This window comes from Mirounga leonina, unplaced genomic scaffold (genome assembly GCF_011800145.1).
Source record: "Mirounga leonina isolate KUSES-001 unplaced genomic scaffold, KU_Mleo_1.0 Mir_180, whole genome shotgun sequence".
Lineage (NCBI taxonomy): Eukaryota > Metazoa > Chordata > Mammalia > Carnivora > Phocidae > Mirounga > Mirounga leonina.
In genome coordinates, this window is record NW_023270469.1 from 27,537,195 (window position 1) to 27,553,925 (window position 16,731).

Consider the following 16,731-nt stretch of genomic DNA (forward strand, 5'->3'; position numbering starts at 1 on the left):
GAGCGGCCCGGCCCGGCCCGGCGCGGCGGCGGCGGCGGCGGCGGCGGCGACGCCAGAGCCCGAGGGCGTCGTTCGCGAGGCCGCCGCGGGAGCCCGGCCGCAGCGCGGGGAGGCCTGGGGCCCGGAGGCCGCCGCTGCCGCCATGCCGCTGCTCTTCCTGGAGCGTTTCCCCTGGCCCAGCCTCCGCACTTACACGGGCCTCAGCGGCCTGGCCCTGCTCGGCACCATCGTCAGCGCCTACCGCGCCCTCAGCCAGCCCGAGGCCGGGCCCGGGGAGTCGGAGCCACCAACGGCCGCGGTGCAGACGGAGCCGGCCGTCCCCGCCCGGCCCAGCGCCGGCGGTCCCCGGGCCCGCGACGTGGCCCAGTACCTGCTCTCGGACAGTCTGTTCGTGTGGGTGAGCGAGGCAGCCCGGGCCGCCGCGGAGGAGCGGGCGGCAGGCGGGGGCCGCCATGTCCCCCATTATGTGCAGGGGGCGTGGCTGGGCCGGGGTCGCCTCTCCGGGCCCCCGGGGGCGGGGCCCTCCCGCGAGCGCGCCGCCAGACCCGAGGCTGAGGGGTGCGGCGGTCTGGGGGCTCCGAGAGAGCGGCGGGGCCGAAAGCGGGGGCGGTTTGAGGAAGGGGCTCCGGGAGGCGCGGAGGGCGCGAGGGCACGCGGCCGGGCCCGGGGAGGGGAAGGGGCGAGGGGGGTGGGGGTGGCGTGTCCGAGGAACCCCGAAGGAAACTCGAGGACCTCCGGGAGTCGGTTACCCCGGCGGTTCAGTGAATTTTGGAGGGAAGTTGAAAGGCTTTTCTGGCTCGGTCAGCCCGGGAATGTTGGGGCTGCCCGTGAAGAGGAGGGGGCAGAGACGAGTCCTGCGCTGGCTAGGGGAGAACTGTACGCATCTGGGTGTGTTGGGACATTTCTGTGAGGAGACTGCCTGTCTCCCATAACTTTTTTTTTTTTTTTTTGCGCCATTTAGTATGTGATTGTCCTGTTTGGGTCAAACACACATACAAACCATGCTTCCTTTCCTGTTGCCTTTACCTGGTGATTCATGACGGTTTCCTTTGATGTCTGAGGGCAGTAAAACATTCAGAGGCAAGAGCTGGCTCATCGTTTTCACTCAGCATTTTCGCCTTTTAGTGATCCATTTTAAAACAACGTTTTCAGTTTGTCTGCCAGTGCAAGATAAGCAGCACCTACAAGGCATAAATGCTGGTTTCGCTTGTTAGGACAGATAATTTCAGGCTGGGCAGATAACAGCATTTTGGCTAAAGAACTTTGCTTCCAGCTTGGCCTTAAATGCCATGCATGTACATGCACACGTGCGCGGGCGCGCGCGCACACACACACACACACACAGTGATCAGAAAAGGTGCTCCAGGATTTAAGTCTGTCACTTGGGTTTTCTGTGGTGTCTTGGGGCTTGTCTTCTCCTACAGTTCCCATTTGGGGTTAAGAGTAGGCTGTAAATGACTAAGATTAATATTCCAAGGGTAGAGAATGATATACAACTCATTGGTTATAATTAATCCCACAGTGCTTCATCAGGAAGCTGTGGGATTTATGAATTTGGTGGGCTGTGGATTAAGTCTCCTGGTCCTTCTGATGAAGAGATTAGTAGAAGGCAGTGAAGAGTGAAGTTTTATTCTTTCACTGCTGTGTACTTGAATTTGGTACTGTGTAAACAGTAGGGAAGAAGGGAGAAAAGAAAGAACTCAACTCACCTCTCTTTTGTCTTATTTCCAGTCTATTTTTTCATTTGAGTTAGCAGGTAAACAACTTAAAGTGGTGTGAAGAGTGTTTCTGCCAAATGTTAAGATTATAATGTATTCTTTGATAGGTAAGTATGAGACCTAAATAAGCCTTTGAGACGGAACCACTATAGAAGAGAACAACTGCTAGTATTGTTTATAGTGATTTTCCCCTCCCAGGAGTTTTTTGTTTTTGTTTTTGTTTTTACCAAACTCATATTCAAATTCCAAGGTTAACACCTCTTCATAAACCACTGCATAAAACCTGTTGATTTTCCTGCGAAAATTATTTCTTTTAAGAAAATTTCAGTTTTCCCCTGGCTTTTTCATTAGAGATCTTACCTAGAGCACGTTTCTCATTTCTTCCTGATCTGTTGATGATTGTTTTCCTTTTTCAGTTATCTTCGTAACGGTTTTTCTAGCATCTTTCCTCGTGGTTTTCCCACTTTCATGCTGGCCTGCCTTGGTTTCTCAGACCCTCCACGTGTGTTCTGTAAGCTTTTCTCATCACCCATGGCATAGTTCTGTTTTGGTACCTGAGCAGGGGCCACAATCTCAAAAGCCTGCTTCCTTAGCCTGACAGATAGCATGATTGAGTGAATATATGGTAGGGCCTTGGTCAAAATGGATCCCTTTGGCACCCTGCCCAAAGACATTCAGATTCAATTTTTTAAAAACCAAGCAAGATAAAACAAAAACTGATATTTCTGCCAGTTTGCAAATCCTGCTGGCTGTTATTTGGCATATTGGAATCTCTAAAGCTTATCTTTGTAGAGCACAATTTAATATAGGTCTGATAGCATCTCAGGTTTTGATTAACAAACTCAATTCAGAACCTTTCAGGGGTACCATTTGGGGCACTCTGGAGGGCATAGCTGTGAACCCTTTCCCCTACCCTCAAAGCAATCCATATACAAATAAAGCAAAATTTGATAAGTGATGAGAGATAGATTAAAAAAATATATATGGCAGGGTCTGGAGGAAAGAGAAAGTAATGCCTAGGGGAAGGATGCTTGGAAGATGGTATTTGAACCCAGCCTTGGGCGGTAAGAAGGATCTCAGCAAGCAGCATGATGTATTACAAGTAGAAAAAACAGCATGTGAAGGTCAGATGGTGTATGAAAGGTAGTGCAGGGCCTATGCAGAGCAGCCCATAAACTGGGCTCTTAAATTACAATTCCTTTGGGTCCTATGATTAAGAGTGAGGTTGGGAAGGTAAAGGGGAGGCCTGGGAGTCGCAGGAGGTGAGGGAAGTAACCAACCCCTATAAAGGTGTATTTCTGAAAATGGCAATCTCGTACTTGAAAAATGTAGTTTCTCAGATTGAATCCGGGGGATCAATTCAAGGGGAAAGGCAGAGCCTTGGAATCTTCATTTTGATAAATATCCCAGGCGATTTTTTAGGCACACTGATGGTTGAGAAATGGATTAGGGAGGATAGGATGTGGGGTGAGGGTCAGATTTTGTAAGCCTTGCCAGCCCTTCTAAGGAGCAAGGACATTACTTTGTGGGCCATAGGGTTTAAGTGCGAGTGGAGGAGAGGACGGACTGTCATGATGAGGTAGTTTTCTCAGGGGTGACCTGAGACAGCAGTGGTGAGGATGGGAAGAGGCCAGGAGATGTTGTGAGTTAAACCTCCCCCAAGGAGGTCTCTTCAGGTGGTGCTCTGGTGTGGGTGTTGAGAAGAGGTTCTAGGGGAGACTCCAGGGTTCTCACACTAGCAAATCCCCAGGTTTGATGTGACCACTTGTTTCTTCATGTCTTTCTAGAACTTTCATTCTAAAGTTTCATTTGAGATTAGGTTTTGTTACTCATTTCTAGGCTTATTTTACAATTTTCAGGTGACCCTTCCGTTAAAGTACCTCTTGATCCATTCCATACTGTTTTGAATTGTACAGGTGTATTTGGCTTTTCCACTTCTTTATTCATATTATTTTCATTACTGTCTCCTTTCTGGTTTTTTATTTTCCTTTTTTACAGATTTGCTTCTAAAATTGTAAGAGCAGGACATGGTAAGATGGAGAAATGGGAATATGAAAGAAGTGTTAAGGTTCTGACATAGTTATATGCAAATCAAATAATTTAAATAGAAGTCTGGGGGGGTGGGAGGGAGGAATCATCAAAAACGGAAATGGAGAAAAGTGAACTGACCATTTAGAGCAGGGATGGGTAAACTGGTGGTCTGTTTGGCCTGGCCTGTTTTGTACAGTCTGTTTAGCTAACGATGGTTTTTATGTTTTTCAAGTTGTTGTTTTTTTTTTCTTAAGGGGAATACTATGTGACAGAGAGTGTGTGGCCTACTGAGCCTAAAATATTTATTATCTGATAGCCCATTAGAGAAAAAGTCGCTGTCTCCCTTAAAGAACCCATCTTCATATAATTACGAAACTTCGGGATTAAAAGTAATTTACTAGGTTTGAGTATGAGTTGAGTATTCCAATGAAGTTTAGAGAAAAATATTAGCTTTAGAAATGTTGGGGCAGCTAAAGAAAAAGTACACTTCTAAATAATAGGATATAAGCCTAGATAAACAACTTAAAAATATAAGAAAGATCCTCAGGGTGAGGGGAAAGAGACTATTTAATTGCTTGCTATGTGCATGCTGAGTGCTTTGTGTACATAAACTCACTTATTTCCCTGATATTGTGAAAAGAGGAACACTATCATCCATGTAATAAGGGGGAGTATGCATTTTTGCATTTTATTGCTTTTTTTTTTTTTTTTTTTTAAGATTTATTCATTTGTTAAGAGAGAGCATGAATGCAGGAGAGCGGGGGAGAGGGGGTGGCCGAGGGAGAGGGAAAGAGAGTCTTAAGCCAGCTTCACACTGAGCATGGAGCCCGACCCAGGGCTCAATCTCACCACCCTGAGATCATGACCAGAGCCAAAACCAAGAGTCGGACACTCAACCAACTGCACAGCCCAGGTGCCCCTTTATTACATTTTATACTTGTCACAGGGAGCCTGCAGAGAGATAACATATTCCAACTGTTCATTCAGGGAAGAGACAAACAATGCTGTGTGGGGGAGGTGGTGGTTAGTGCTGGTGTTAAGTGGGAGACTAAGAAATATCCATATTGATCCTGTTCTTGAAATAGTTCCTGGTACTTTAACCACATTTCATCACAAGCTCATGAGTAACATCCCATTGGTGGCCAGCATTTTACAGGATCAAAAATACCTCCAGGGTTACACAGTGATAAGTGTGGCTAAGCTATTTAAGAGAGTTACCTGCTTTCTTCTCTTTTCCTCTCAGGCCAAACTGTCTTAAAATTTCGTTTCTGTTGTTCTCAGGTAGCACAATAGAACCATTCTGGGAGGGCAATTTTCTTATGGAGCCTTAAAGGGAATTACTTTAAGCCTGATTAGGTAGGGGTTCCTTGGGTCAGTACTATCTGATGTTTTCTGTTGTAGGCTGCTCAGGGACAAACAAAACTTGTTTTTATTTTGTGTAGGCTAATACAAAAGAAAGATGTTTGGTGGGGTCCTAAAAAATATTATTTAAGGTTTTTACATTGCTATAGATAAGAGAAACTTCTGAAGCATTTTAATATAGTAGAAATACCATGTAACCAGGATCATTGAGGCCACCCAGTTTGGGATTGTTAGTTATCAGTCTCCCATCATGGTGAGAAAAATAAATGTGGAACTTCAGAACTGGTCAGAAAGTTTATTAGACTCTAAACTTAGAAAAGTTAATAAAAAAATAAATGCATGATCATGGTACAGAAGTCACAGGTGATGTACAGTGCAACTTCTGCTTCCCTTTCCCAGAAGTGGCCATTACCACTTTTTTTTTTTTTTTAAGATTTTGTTTATTTGAGAGAGTGAGCGAGCGAGAGCGAGCGAGTGAGAGAGCACATAAGCAGGGGCCGAGGCAGAGGGAGAAGCAGGCTCCTTGCTTAGCAGGGAGCCCAACTCAGGGCTCGATCCCAGGACCCCAGGATCTTGACCTGAGCCGAAGGCAGACGCTTAACCGACTGAGCCACCCAGGCGCCCCCTATTACCACTTTCTTGTAATTAATGCTAGTGTGAAGTAGAAGACCAGGAAACATCCAGGTTGATCAAGTCCTTGACACTATTCACATCTACGATTATACAAATGTGTCTGTGTGTACGTATGCATATGCTTTCTTTTTTACATATAGGGTAACATGGTAATGGCGTTTCTACACCTTGCTTTTTTTTCAGTGAACAAGTGATCTTGAAGTTTCCATACAATGCTAGTAGAAAAGAGAGCTGCTGAGTTAGTTTTCCTGGCTTCATTGTATTCCACTGAATGGCTGGCAGTTTATTGAACTTGCCTCCCACCATTTTTCTGCTATTAGTGAACAGTGCTCCAGTGAACCCCTTGTCTTTACATTTACGTCTGGATTCTGCCTACAAGGAAAAACTAGCTAGTTGCATAGAACAATAAAATGAGGTTAGTACTTTTAGTGTGGTCTATGTGGATAAAGTGGTGGTTCAGACCAGGCGTGCTGGAGGTGAGCCTCGTTTTGCTTGTTGGAAGTGAGAAGGTTTGTCCTGGTTCTGTGGATGTACAACTGGGCTAAAGTGTTTCTGTAAGAATATTACTGGGTGACCTAATGGAATCTGATCTGGGACTTGCTTTAATGTATTTATTTAGTTAATTTTTTAGAATGAAATATTTTATTTCAGTTAGAAAACACCACTTATCCGTTTATTTTTCTCCTATTCAGAGGCCCAGGAACAAATGATTTTGTACAGTGTGAAATTTAGCAAATGCTCACACACAGAACCACAGTAAAAAAAAAAAAATTGGGGGGGCGCCTGGGTGGCTCAGTTGGTTAAGCGATTTTATTTATTTATTTGACAGAGAGAGAGCACAAGCAGAGGGAGCGGCAGGCAGAGGGAGAGGGAGAAGCAGGCTCCCCGCTGAGCAGGGAGGCTGATGCAGGGCTCCATCCCAGGACCCTGGGATCATGACCTGAGCCAAAGGCAGATGCTTAACCGACTGAGCCACCTAGGCGCCCCCCATTTTTTTTTTTTGTACAGGTGATCTTTTTTCTAATTGAAGTGTAGTTGGTGGGATTTGCTCTTAAGTGAGGAATGCTATAATTATATTTCTTTCCATATTTGCAATTTTTCAAGGCTTTATCAGTTTTAAAGTTGAGAATTTATCATATATTGTCATTTTTTTATAAATAGAATAGTTTATTAATAATCGGTAAGGTGTTTTAAAAAACACTTTGTTCATCATCTTAAAATTTTTAGTTGCTTCCACTTCTCTGTAGCTCTAGCTTTCATATAAAGTTCACAAAAGGGTAGCTCCTTCTTTTTACATAAATTTCCTTCTAATATCAGTATATTTTCTCAAGCTTTTTTTCCCTTCTTATCCTTGCTAATTATTAAATCTTCCATTGAAATTAAAATAAGAAATGATTATCTGTGAGTGATGAGATTATGACAGACTTCCACTTTAAAAAAAAAAGATACTAATTTTTTTAAACTGTATTTTTGAACTTTAAGAAATGTAACTGAGAAATAGTAAATAATACTTTACTTTTTGTTTTGTAACCCAAGATATACGAGAATGTGCTTTTGGATAGAGCAATGATTAAGGCCACCCCAAATTTACTTTCTTCTCCTGCATTGATTGCTCTCCCAGTAGCCTGCTTGGTGTATTGTTAGATGCTTATCAAGTTCTGTGTCCTGTAGATTCTAAAAGCTCTTTGAATGTGGGGTCTAGAGCTCCCTCATGTCTTGAACAAGTAGGTGCTAAATGTGTGGACTTTATTTCTTTATTTCCTATGCCTACATGCAAAACCAGCAAGAATTCTTTTTTTAAATTGTGTTGTAATTAGGCTGGGGGATGTTTGGCTGACTTAAAAAATTCTGTTCAGGGGCACCTGGCTGGCTCAGTCAATAGAACATGCAACTCTTGATCTCAGGGTCAAGAGGTCCAGCCCCCACGTTGGGGGTAGAGTTTACTTAAAAAAAAAAAAAAAGAAAAAAAATCTGCTCGGCTAGAAGATGTGGCATGAAGGGGTTGTGGTTGTGGTTTTGTTTGATGAAGTTTTTCTTAATTAACATGACTAAAGTTCCCGTTGACTGGTTTAGAACACAATGAAAACCTTCTCCACATCTGTTTCATCTCCTTAAAAATTAGTATTCTAAGCTATTTTTTTTGGACCGTTTCAAATAGGGCTGTTTGACAGGGAGTCACAAGTTAGGGATATAGGATGTTTTGGATAACTGATTTGCTTTTTTTCCTGATTATTTGCAGGATTTAATTACCAGAACTGTTTCAGCCAAACTATTTTTTTTAATTCTTTGAAAATATATCACATATTTCCTTGTCCCATTAGGCAGAATAGGACTAAACATAATTTAATCTTTTTGTAATGAATCAGGGCTGCCATTATATATGTTCTCCCAAAGGGGTGCATAGTGTGAGATACTAAGGAGGACCTAAAGAGATAGATCTTAAGGAGCTTGTTTTCTTGTATTACTTCTTCTGTCATCTTTTTTTTCCTTTGACAATATCATTTGCTTCTTTTAAAAATAGAGGGAAGAATGACCCGGGAAGAATATGGCCACCTTCCTGTAAAGTTAGTGAATCAAAGGTTAAAGCAGTCTTTACATTGAGTTGGGGTTCATTTCCATTGCTCTCAATGAAAGTCATATTTACTGTCTTTATCAAGGTCCTTTTGGCTTTTGGGGTCATGCAGAATTTTAAAAATCATTTGAGTGTAAATGGTAAGATGTGCCCCACTACTTTCTTGGTCAAGGGCAGCCCACTCTTTCATTTTGTGAGCATTATATTTGTTGTGTAGGTATCGGGATATCCATCTCTTAATTATCTAAGTAAAGAGATTTCCCATCTCCCGTTGAAGAAGGCCTTGGTTTTGTGTTGGTGGCTTCTGTTGCCTTCCAGTTCTCAGACACTCCTGCCAGTTTGCTTCTTCCTTCTTCTTGGTTTCTCAGTTCCATTCCCCTCTGATGCCCCAGAACCATTACTTGAAGGCCAACACTGAGCATGGAGAACATTTATCTTTTGGCTGGCAGATTATCCCATTGTAGTACATATGTGTATATACACATACCCCTATATATGTATAGGGGGTTCTCAATTTTTTTATGGTCTTGTGGCTTTTCTGTGACCATCAACCCTCTCCTCACCTGCTGTTTGTTTGGCAGGGCAGAGTAAGATATTTGGTTGTTGGATTTTAGTTCATGATAACCTCAATTTCTAGAAAAGTTTTCTTCAAGGCTATCAAAATCTTAATGTAGGAAATGATATACTAAAGAGACACCTACGGCTTACAGTGTGCATACAGTTTTGTATGTTCAGTATAAAGTTTATGTACGGTTCAGTAAAGGCTGAAGGGAAAGGTGGCCTGCTGGATGGTGCATACTGGGACAGGGCTCTGTGATTAACTGGTAAGCTGGTGCCTCTCCTTCCCGCTCCTCATCTCTACTCCCACCACCCATAAAAGCGTGACCCTTCAAATATTACTTATCTTGTATAGGTAGGGAACTGTGGAGGCTTAGTCCTTAGAAATGTTGAATTCCTAATACAAAGTTTTTAGACCTGCTTTTATTTTTCAACAGGAGGAAATAAACTTTCTTTCTTTGATTTGTATACAGGTTCTAGTAAATACTGCATGCTGTGTTTTGATGTTGGTGGCTAAGCTAATCCAGTGTATTGTGTTTGGCCCTCTTCGAGTGAGTGAGAGGCAGGTAAGTCCAAACAGCAAGGATGGATTCTAGTGACCAGATTTTTTTTTTTTTTAACTTTGTGTTTGATATAATTTTAAACTTACAGAAAGGTTGCATGAATACTCTGAAGAGCTTCCATACACCCTTATCCACATTCATAGTTGTCAACAGTCTGTCCCATTTGCTTTCACATTTTTTTTTTTGTTAAAGATTTTATTTATTTATTTGACAGAGAGAGACACAGTGAGAGAGGGAACACAAGCAGGGGGAGTGGGAGAGGGAGAAGCAGGCTTCCCGCTGAGCAGAGAGCCCGATGTGGGGCTCGATCCCAGTACCCTGGAATCATGATCTGAGCCGAAGGCAGATGCTTAACGACTGAGCCAGCCACCCAGGCGCCCTTTGCTTTCACATTTGTCTTTTATTTATATTCTACGTATTTTTTCTGATCCATTTGAGAGTAAGTTGTGGACGTCATACCCTTGGACCTCCAAATACTTCAGCATGTATTTCCTAAGAGCAAGGACATTTTCTTATGTAACCATAGCACAATGATCAAAATTAGGAAACTTAGCATTGATAAAATACTTTATGGAATCCACAGCCCATATTCAGTGTAGCCAGGTTGTCCTGATATTGTTCTTCATAGCTGTTTTTCCCATGACTTTCATGAATGCAGTTTTTAAAGAAGCATAGATTTGTTTTAGTTTGAATAATAATAAACATCACTCTTTAGAATATAGGTTCTTTTCCAAAGGAATTACCGAGAGATTTAAATTTCTCCCTTTGGACAAGTAAATTAAGATTCGTCATTCCAGAAGCAGAAGATTAGGGATAGTCTGACATTGGAACATTACTCCCAGAAGGTGCAGGTATATGAGCAGGACATGCTTGTAATAAAGAATGTGCCACAAGCATACCGTACAGATTGGCAGGCCCCCAAGGATTTTAGCATAGAATGTAGAATGGTGTGTTTAAAAATAAGAATTTAGAACTGGCCTTAAAACAACAACATACAAACAGAACTAGATTTCACTTTATCTTATCCCCGCGATGAGACACAGGGACCTGCTACCTTGAACTTGCATTGGCCTCGCTCCTTACCTACCCTTTCAACACAAGTCCCCTGTTATCAGATCAGCTGAGGTCCTAGTTCAGAGCTAAACCGAGGTTACTGTGTGGTTGAGCCCTTGGATGCTGTTAGGAGCAGGACTGTTCGTTCTCCCAGAGAGTTTTCATTAGTGAGTATTCAGCACTTTCTCCAAAATATCAACTCCAGAGGTCTCCCAGGTAGCACTGTGGAAGGTCATTTTGGGGGTAAGAATCAAAAGCTCCTTTTGATGCTTCTTTCTTTGTGACGAAAAACTTCTGGCTTGCGGGCCAGAAATTGGTCAGGCCAGGCAAGCCATCTCCTTGCTGGTGGATTGATCTGGCGCCAGTGAGCCTTAATCCACTGCTTTCATTTTCCTGAAATGTTAAATATCTGTTCAAAATTTTCAGAACACATTACCTTGGAGTGTTATATAGATTTTTACGATACCTAGAGGTAACGGGCACATCTGTTATCCTACTTTGAGTTTTCCAGTACAGATCACATCTTTCATTTATTTTACTTACTTATTTAAAACTTGTTATTCGAGTGTAGTTAACACATAGTATTACCTTAGTTTCAGCTACACAAACAGTGGTTCCACAGCTCTGTGCACATTATGCTGTGCTCTCCACCGTGATGACTTTTTTTTTGATGAGTGTCATCCAGTGGCATTTATCAAGCACTAGTTTGAGTTAGAACTCTGCAGAATTGACATGGGTTTGCTCTGTGGGTCATTCAAGAAAGTTCAAGAAATAAAGTCGTGCTGGAGGCAAAGACACTGAATACCGACAGCAGGAGAAGAAAGAAACTGTTCCGGGGAGGTTTAGAGCAAGGGATTTTTTTTTTTTAAGGCGCATAATGCCCGCTATGGGACATGCCCCAGCACCGTACATAGAGTAGCTTAGTTAAGTTTCTCCAGCAGTTCTGTGAGGTGGATACCAGGCTCATAAGGCCCATCTTATAGGTGGGGAGACCAAAACACGGGAACGTTAAGTGACTCGTCACAAGTCGCACGGAAAATACGTGGTGGGGTGAAGATTCAAAACCCAGGCACAAGATGTCCTGGGTTCACCTTGTACTTCACCTGTCCCAGATCTGGAAACAGGCGTTCACCAAAGGTTACTAGTTCCCTTTGTTCTTTGTGCAAATGGTGTACAGTCAGTATAGTGGCTAAAAGTCCTCGAAGTAATAATCTTATCTTTTAGTGGTCCTTCATTTGTTATACATTTAGGCTCAGTTATTTCTGTTTCTATTCAGTTTTGTTTTTTTTCTGTTCTAATTGTTTGAATTTGCGAAACATTTATATGGTTCAGAACTATTTCTGAGAATATACTTGGGAGTCCTGTTTGATTCTCATGTCTTTTACTCAGTTCCCACCCCTCCCACAGATGGCTCACTAGTGTATTTTAGGGGCTAGACTCCCCTCCTTGACCTTTTTCTTCAGGGTAGTGAAGATTTTAAAAACTGGATAGCCTCCTTATAGGCAAAGTACTCCCACTAACCCTGGGAGAGTACATTTATACAACTTCTTTGGAAACCAGGTGGGTGGTACTTAATAGAAACTATAAAAACATTCTTAACCTTTGATTCCATAATGCTGAAGAAATAGAAACTCTGGCAGAGATACTCATTGCAACATTTTCCAAAGGGAGACAAAAACAATTTCATTGTCCGTCTGTAACCACTAAAATGGTATATTCACGGATTATTCACTGATGCTAGTAAGGTTCTCACAATATGAGAAGTGAAATAAAGCAGTGTACACAAAAATTAAGGTTTTGCACATTAGGAGAAGACAAGAAAAATGCATAAAGATGCTAAGGCATTTTTGTTTTATTCTTCTTACGGATTATAGGCTGGTGAATGAGCATATGTTATTTATTTATTTTTTTTTGAAGATTTTATTTATTTATTTATTTGAGAGAGAGAGAGAAACAGCACGAGAGGGGAGAGGGTCAGAGGGAGAAGCAGGCTCCCCGCTGAGCAGGGAGCCCGATGTGGGACTCGATCCCGGGACTCCGGGATCATGACCTGAGCTGAAGGCAGTCGCTTAACCAACTGAGCCACCCAGGCGCCCGCATATGTTATTTTTTAATCTGAAGGATGTTTAAAAAGAAAAAGCCTAATCTTTTCTATTGTTTACAAATCCAAAGAGCAGAAGTATTAAAAATGATACTTGTAGACTTCATTATTTTTAAAATTTTGTGTTGGAAGTATTTGTATTATTCTTAATATACAAGGTACTAGACTAATATCACGCCCCTTTTGATGGCTAAAATTTTATAACTGACTGAGGGATTACAATCCAGAGTCTACACATGACTTTCTAGGTGCCTTACCTTTATTCTTTAGAGAGTTTATTTTTTTCTTTACCTTCTAATGTCTTGCGAACAAATGTTAGAAAGCTGAATGTAGAATGTATTTTCTCCAGAGCAGCCAGTTTTTGTTGTGTTAACTTCTCTTAAATAGGTTAGATGTAATAGTACTAACCTTTATAAATATTTGTCTTTTCAGCACCTCAAAGACAAGTTCTGGAATTTTATTTTCTACAAGTTCATTTTCATTTTTGGTGTGCTGAATGTGCAGACGGTGGAAGAGGTGGTCATGTGGTGCCTCTGGTTTGCTGGACTGGTATTTCTACATCTGATGGTTCAGCTCTGCAAGGACCGATTTGAATATGTGAGTTTTTGGCCAAGCTCTCTGCTTGCTTAGTCACACATTTGCCAGGTTTGAATTGTGTAAGATGAAGGAGCCATAACGGCCACGTCCTGCGTAGGTCTCCAGGGCAAGGCTCTCAGATCAGGTAGCCGCCGCCTATTTCTTGAGGAACTTGGTGTAGCGGCCACAGAATGCAGGATCAGTGTCTCTGCTGAAGATCCCCTCTTTTCCCCACTAGCAGAGTGTGTTAAAGCCCGCGTGGGGTCAGTTCACCTACACAAACTGTTCCCATCACAGCTTGAGGAAAGCTTAACGTATAAGCTGAATAAAAGCGGCTGTCTTCCAGATATCTTCTGTTCCAGTCTCCTTCCGTTTTTTTCCTCTGATTATTGGAACCTTCTTTTGGACTAGTTTACACTATTTCCAGCCCTGGGCAAGGACTGAATTAGCCCTCTAGTCTCCCTGGGTCCTGAGAGAAGTGAATCCTTCTCTGTCCGGGTATAAGATCTGCCTCTCGGCTTCAGATCAGAGTTGTGGGGTGAACCCTCACTCTTCATTGCCCCCGGACAAATGTCAAGGGTCCTGGGAAAACACACACCTACAGTTCTGCCCTTCAGTTACACCACTCCGGGACCTCATTTGCTCTTCACTTCACCTGGTCCTCGGGGACAGGTGGTCCCTGCACCTCTCTGTGAGTTCATCTCGGTCTGAAAGCTCTTCAGGGGTCAAGAGCAGGAGTGCGCAACCTCCCGAACGGGTTTGTTATCTCCACCCTCCTGCTCAGACTCCCAGCCCCAGGCCTCTGTCCCCGCTGTTGCCTCTCCTTGTATACTGTTAATCTAGCATCGTGGTAGGGGGCGCTCCACACCTGGATGACATTTCCCTTGTTCCAGCCCTGAACACTGTAGGAATATGCTCGCAGTGAATTTTCAGGAGGAGGGGGAGAGCAAGATCGAGAAAGAAACACAACAGAACATGGTGCCGTCTGGAGTGCTGTTGAATACTGAGAGACTTAAATACCTTTGGAAAATTTCTTAGAGAGAGGCTTATCATCCACTGGTAGGAGGAGGATCCTTGAGAATTTGAGATGGAAATATGATGTATATTGTTAATATTCCGTAAAGTAAGTGATGAAGATCTCTGAATATCAGCTCGTGCTCATATTTAGGTTGGTTGGAGAATTTGACCATCTGGCACTGGGGTGCTTTTCTGTGCTTGGCATTTGGCGGCGCTGCTAAGCCCAGGTTCCTGAGCAAAGACACCGAGACTACCCTTGAGTTTCTCAGGGAAGCTTAACAGTGCCGTGAAGAAGAATGAACTTCCTTCTCCTGTTTTGTACGTTTCAGCTTTCCTTTTCTCCCACCACACCCATGAGTAGCCACGGGCGAGTTCTGTCTCTGTTGATCGCAATGCTGCTTTCTTGCTGTGGATTGGCAGTCGTCTGCTGTGTCACAGGCTACACCCACGGGATGCACACGCTGGCTTTCATGGCAGCAGAGGTAAGGTGTGGACGCGGGTTTTTGTTCTGATCATACTCCTGTATGTTTTCAAGTCACCCATGTTGTGACTGAGGGATATTGGGTCTTTTAACAAGCATGTTTTGAATTCCTTGCTTTTGTGTTGGGTACTGGTATTGAAGGGAAAAATGTATGATTTCCTGTAATCCTTGCTATGACATAATAAAAGGTAATTATTTTTGCCCACATTTCTATAGTGCTTACTGTATGCTGAGGGTTGCTGTAAATACCTGCAGTGTATTGACTCATTTTATTATTCCTGTTTATAAATGGGGAAACTGGTGTAGAGGGTGCAGTGAATTATTTAAGGTTTCAGAGTGAGCAGTGGCACAATCCAAAAATTGAGTTTTTTTAGCTAGGATATAAGTTAAAATTTTATGGGATAATATAAATATGTAAGCTATATTCTTTATTTTGGAAGACTAATCTGAGATATTCATGTATATTTTAAATTTACTTTTTAACCTTTGAAAATACCAATTTTTGTTCAATAGAAATAAAAATTTTTTTGTATGTCCTTATATTCAGTTGCTATCTTTGTTTTTTTCCTCAGGCCAAAGGCAAAATGTTTTTATCTTTACCATAATTGCTACTATTAAGGAAAAAAATGAAATAATACATTATTAAATTTAATTAGCTAATATCAAAACACTAAGTTTGAACTGCTATTTGGGAATTTGTTAGAATAGGGTTAACATTTATTGGGGTGCCTGGCTAGGTCATTTGGTGGAATGTGTGACTCTTGATCTGGGGGTCGTGAGTTCAAGCCCCACGTTGGAGGTAAGAGTTCATTTTAAAAATTAAAAAAAAATTTTTTTTTTTTTAAAGATTTTATTTATTTATTTGAGAGAGAGAATGAGAGGGGGGAGGGTCAGAGGGAGAAGCAGACTCCCTGCTGAGCAGGGAGCCCGATGCGGGACTCGATCCTGGGACTCCAGGATCATGACCTGAGCCGAAGGCAGTCGTTTAACCAACTGAGCCACCCAGGCGCCCTAAAAATTTTTTTTTTAAATTTTGCTTAGTAGCATTGATTTCAGAATATGATGTAGTAGTGTAAGTAAAATTAGGAAAGGAACATTTAAGTACTTAGTAAAACATTCGCAGTTCTAAATGAATACTGTCTATATGTGTATATTTCTCTTGAAAAAAATCTAAAATTTTTTTTGCACTGATCTATGTTATTAGTTTGCTTTAGATATATTTTACAGTAAATCATCATTTGCATGATAGTCTGGTTTTCCTGCTTTTTACTTTTAATTAATATTAAGCCAAACTTTGGAAAAGGTATACCTAAAAATAAAGTCATTTAAATTAGGCTTATTGGATCTTACTATAGTACATATTTTTATTTCAGCTCATTACTATGATTATTTCAAGATAATAATGTTACAGATTTTATATTTTGAACTTAATTGTATTTTTATATTTATAGTGTTAATCTATGTAAAATATTTTCCATTTATAAATTGGGATTTCCAAATCTCAAACAATGTAATAGTTCTATTGTAGTTTAAGAGATTTTTTTTTTTTTTAAGATTTTATTTATTTATTAGAGAGAGAGCACATGAGAGGGGGGAGGGTCAGAGGGAGAAGCAGACTCCCCGCTGAGCAGGGAGCCCGATGCGGGACTTGATCCAGGGACTCCAGGATCATGACCTGAGCCGAAGGCAGTCGCTTAACCAACTGAGCCACCCAGGCGCCCAAGAGGAGATTTTTTTTATTATCAATTTCTATAATACAAAATATTGTGAAGGGCTTATTCTTTATTTCCTTCATTCTTTTTGTTTTTGTGTGGGCAAGGGGAGTATACAAAGCGTTATGTAGAGGGCAGGTACTCATCTTGGATTGGGGTACCTGAACTATACTTTTGGTATAGGATCACCAAGTATTCAGACACCCTTTGTAGTAATCAGTGATGGTGACTTCCTGCTGTGTAAACTAGAAGTGGTTGTCAAATTACTAGAATGAACCTCAAGATTATAGAAGGCAGCCCCATGAGATGGACAGGTGTAATCAGTTGTCACCTATTAACAGAAAAAAGGCTCAA

The 16,731-nt window shown here is 41.8% G+C and overlaps 1 protein-coding gene across 1 annotated transcript in view; it reads left to right on the forward strand.

The window, feature by feature from the left end:
* The first annotated feature begins 56 nt into the window (after nucleotides 1-56).
* The window catches only part of AMFR (autocrine motility factor receptor), a 46,417-nt gene continuing 29,742 nt past the window's right edge, over nucleotides 57-16,731 (forward strand). The window contains exons 1-4 of the mRNA XM_035025180.1: nucleotides 57-397; nucleotides 9,348-9,440; nucleotides 13,024-13,188; nucleotides 14,514-14,666. Coding sequence (XP_034881071.1) covers nucleotides 143-397; nucleotides 9,348-9,440; nucleotides 13,024-13,188; nucleotides 14,514-14,666 — 666 coding nt within the window. The 5' untranslated portion in view covers nucleotides 57-142. The remainder of the gene's footprint in view (nucleotides 398-9,347; nucleotides 9,441-13,023; nucleotides 13,189-14,513; nucleotides 14,667-16,731) is intronic.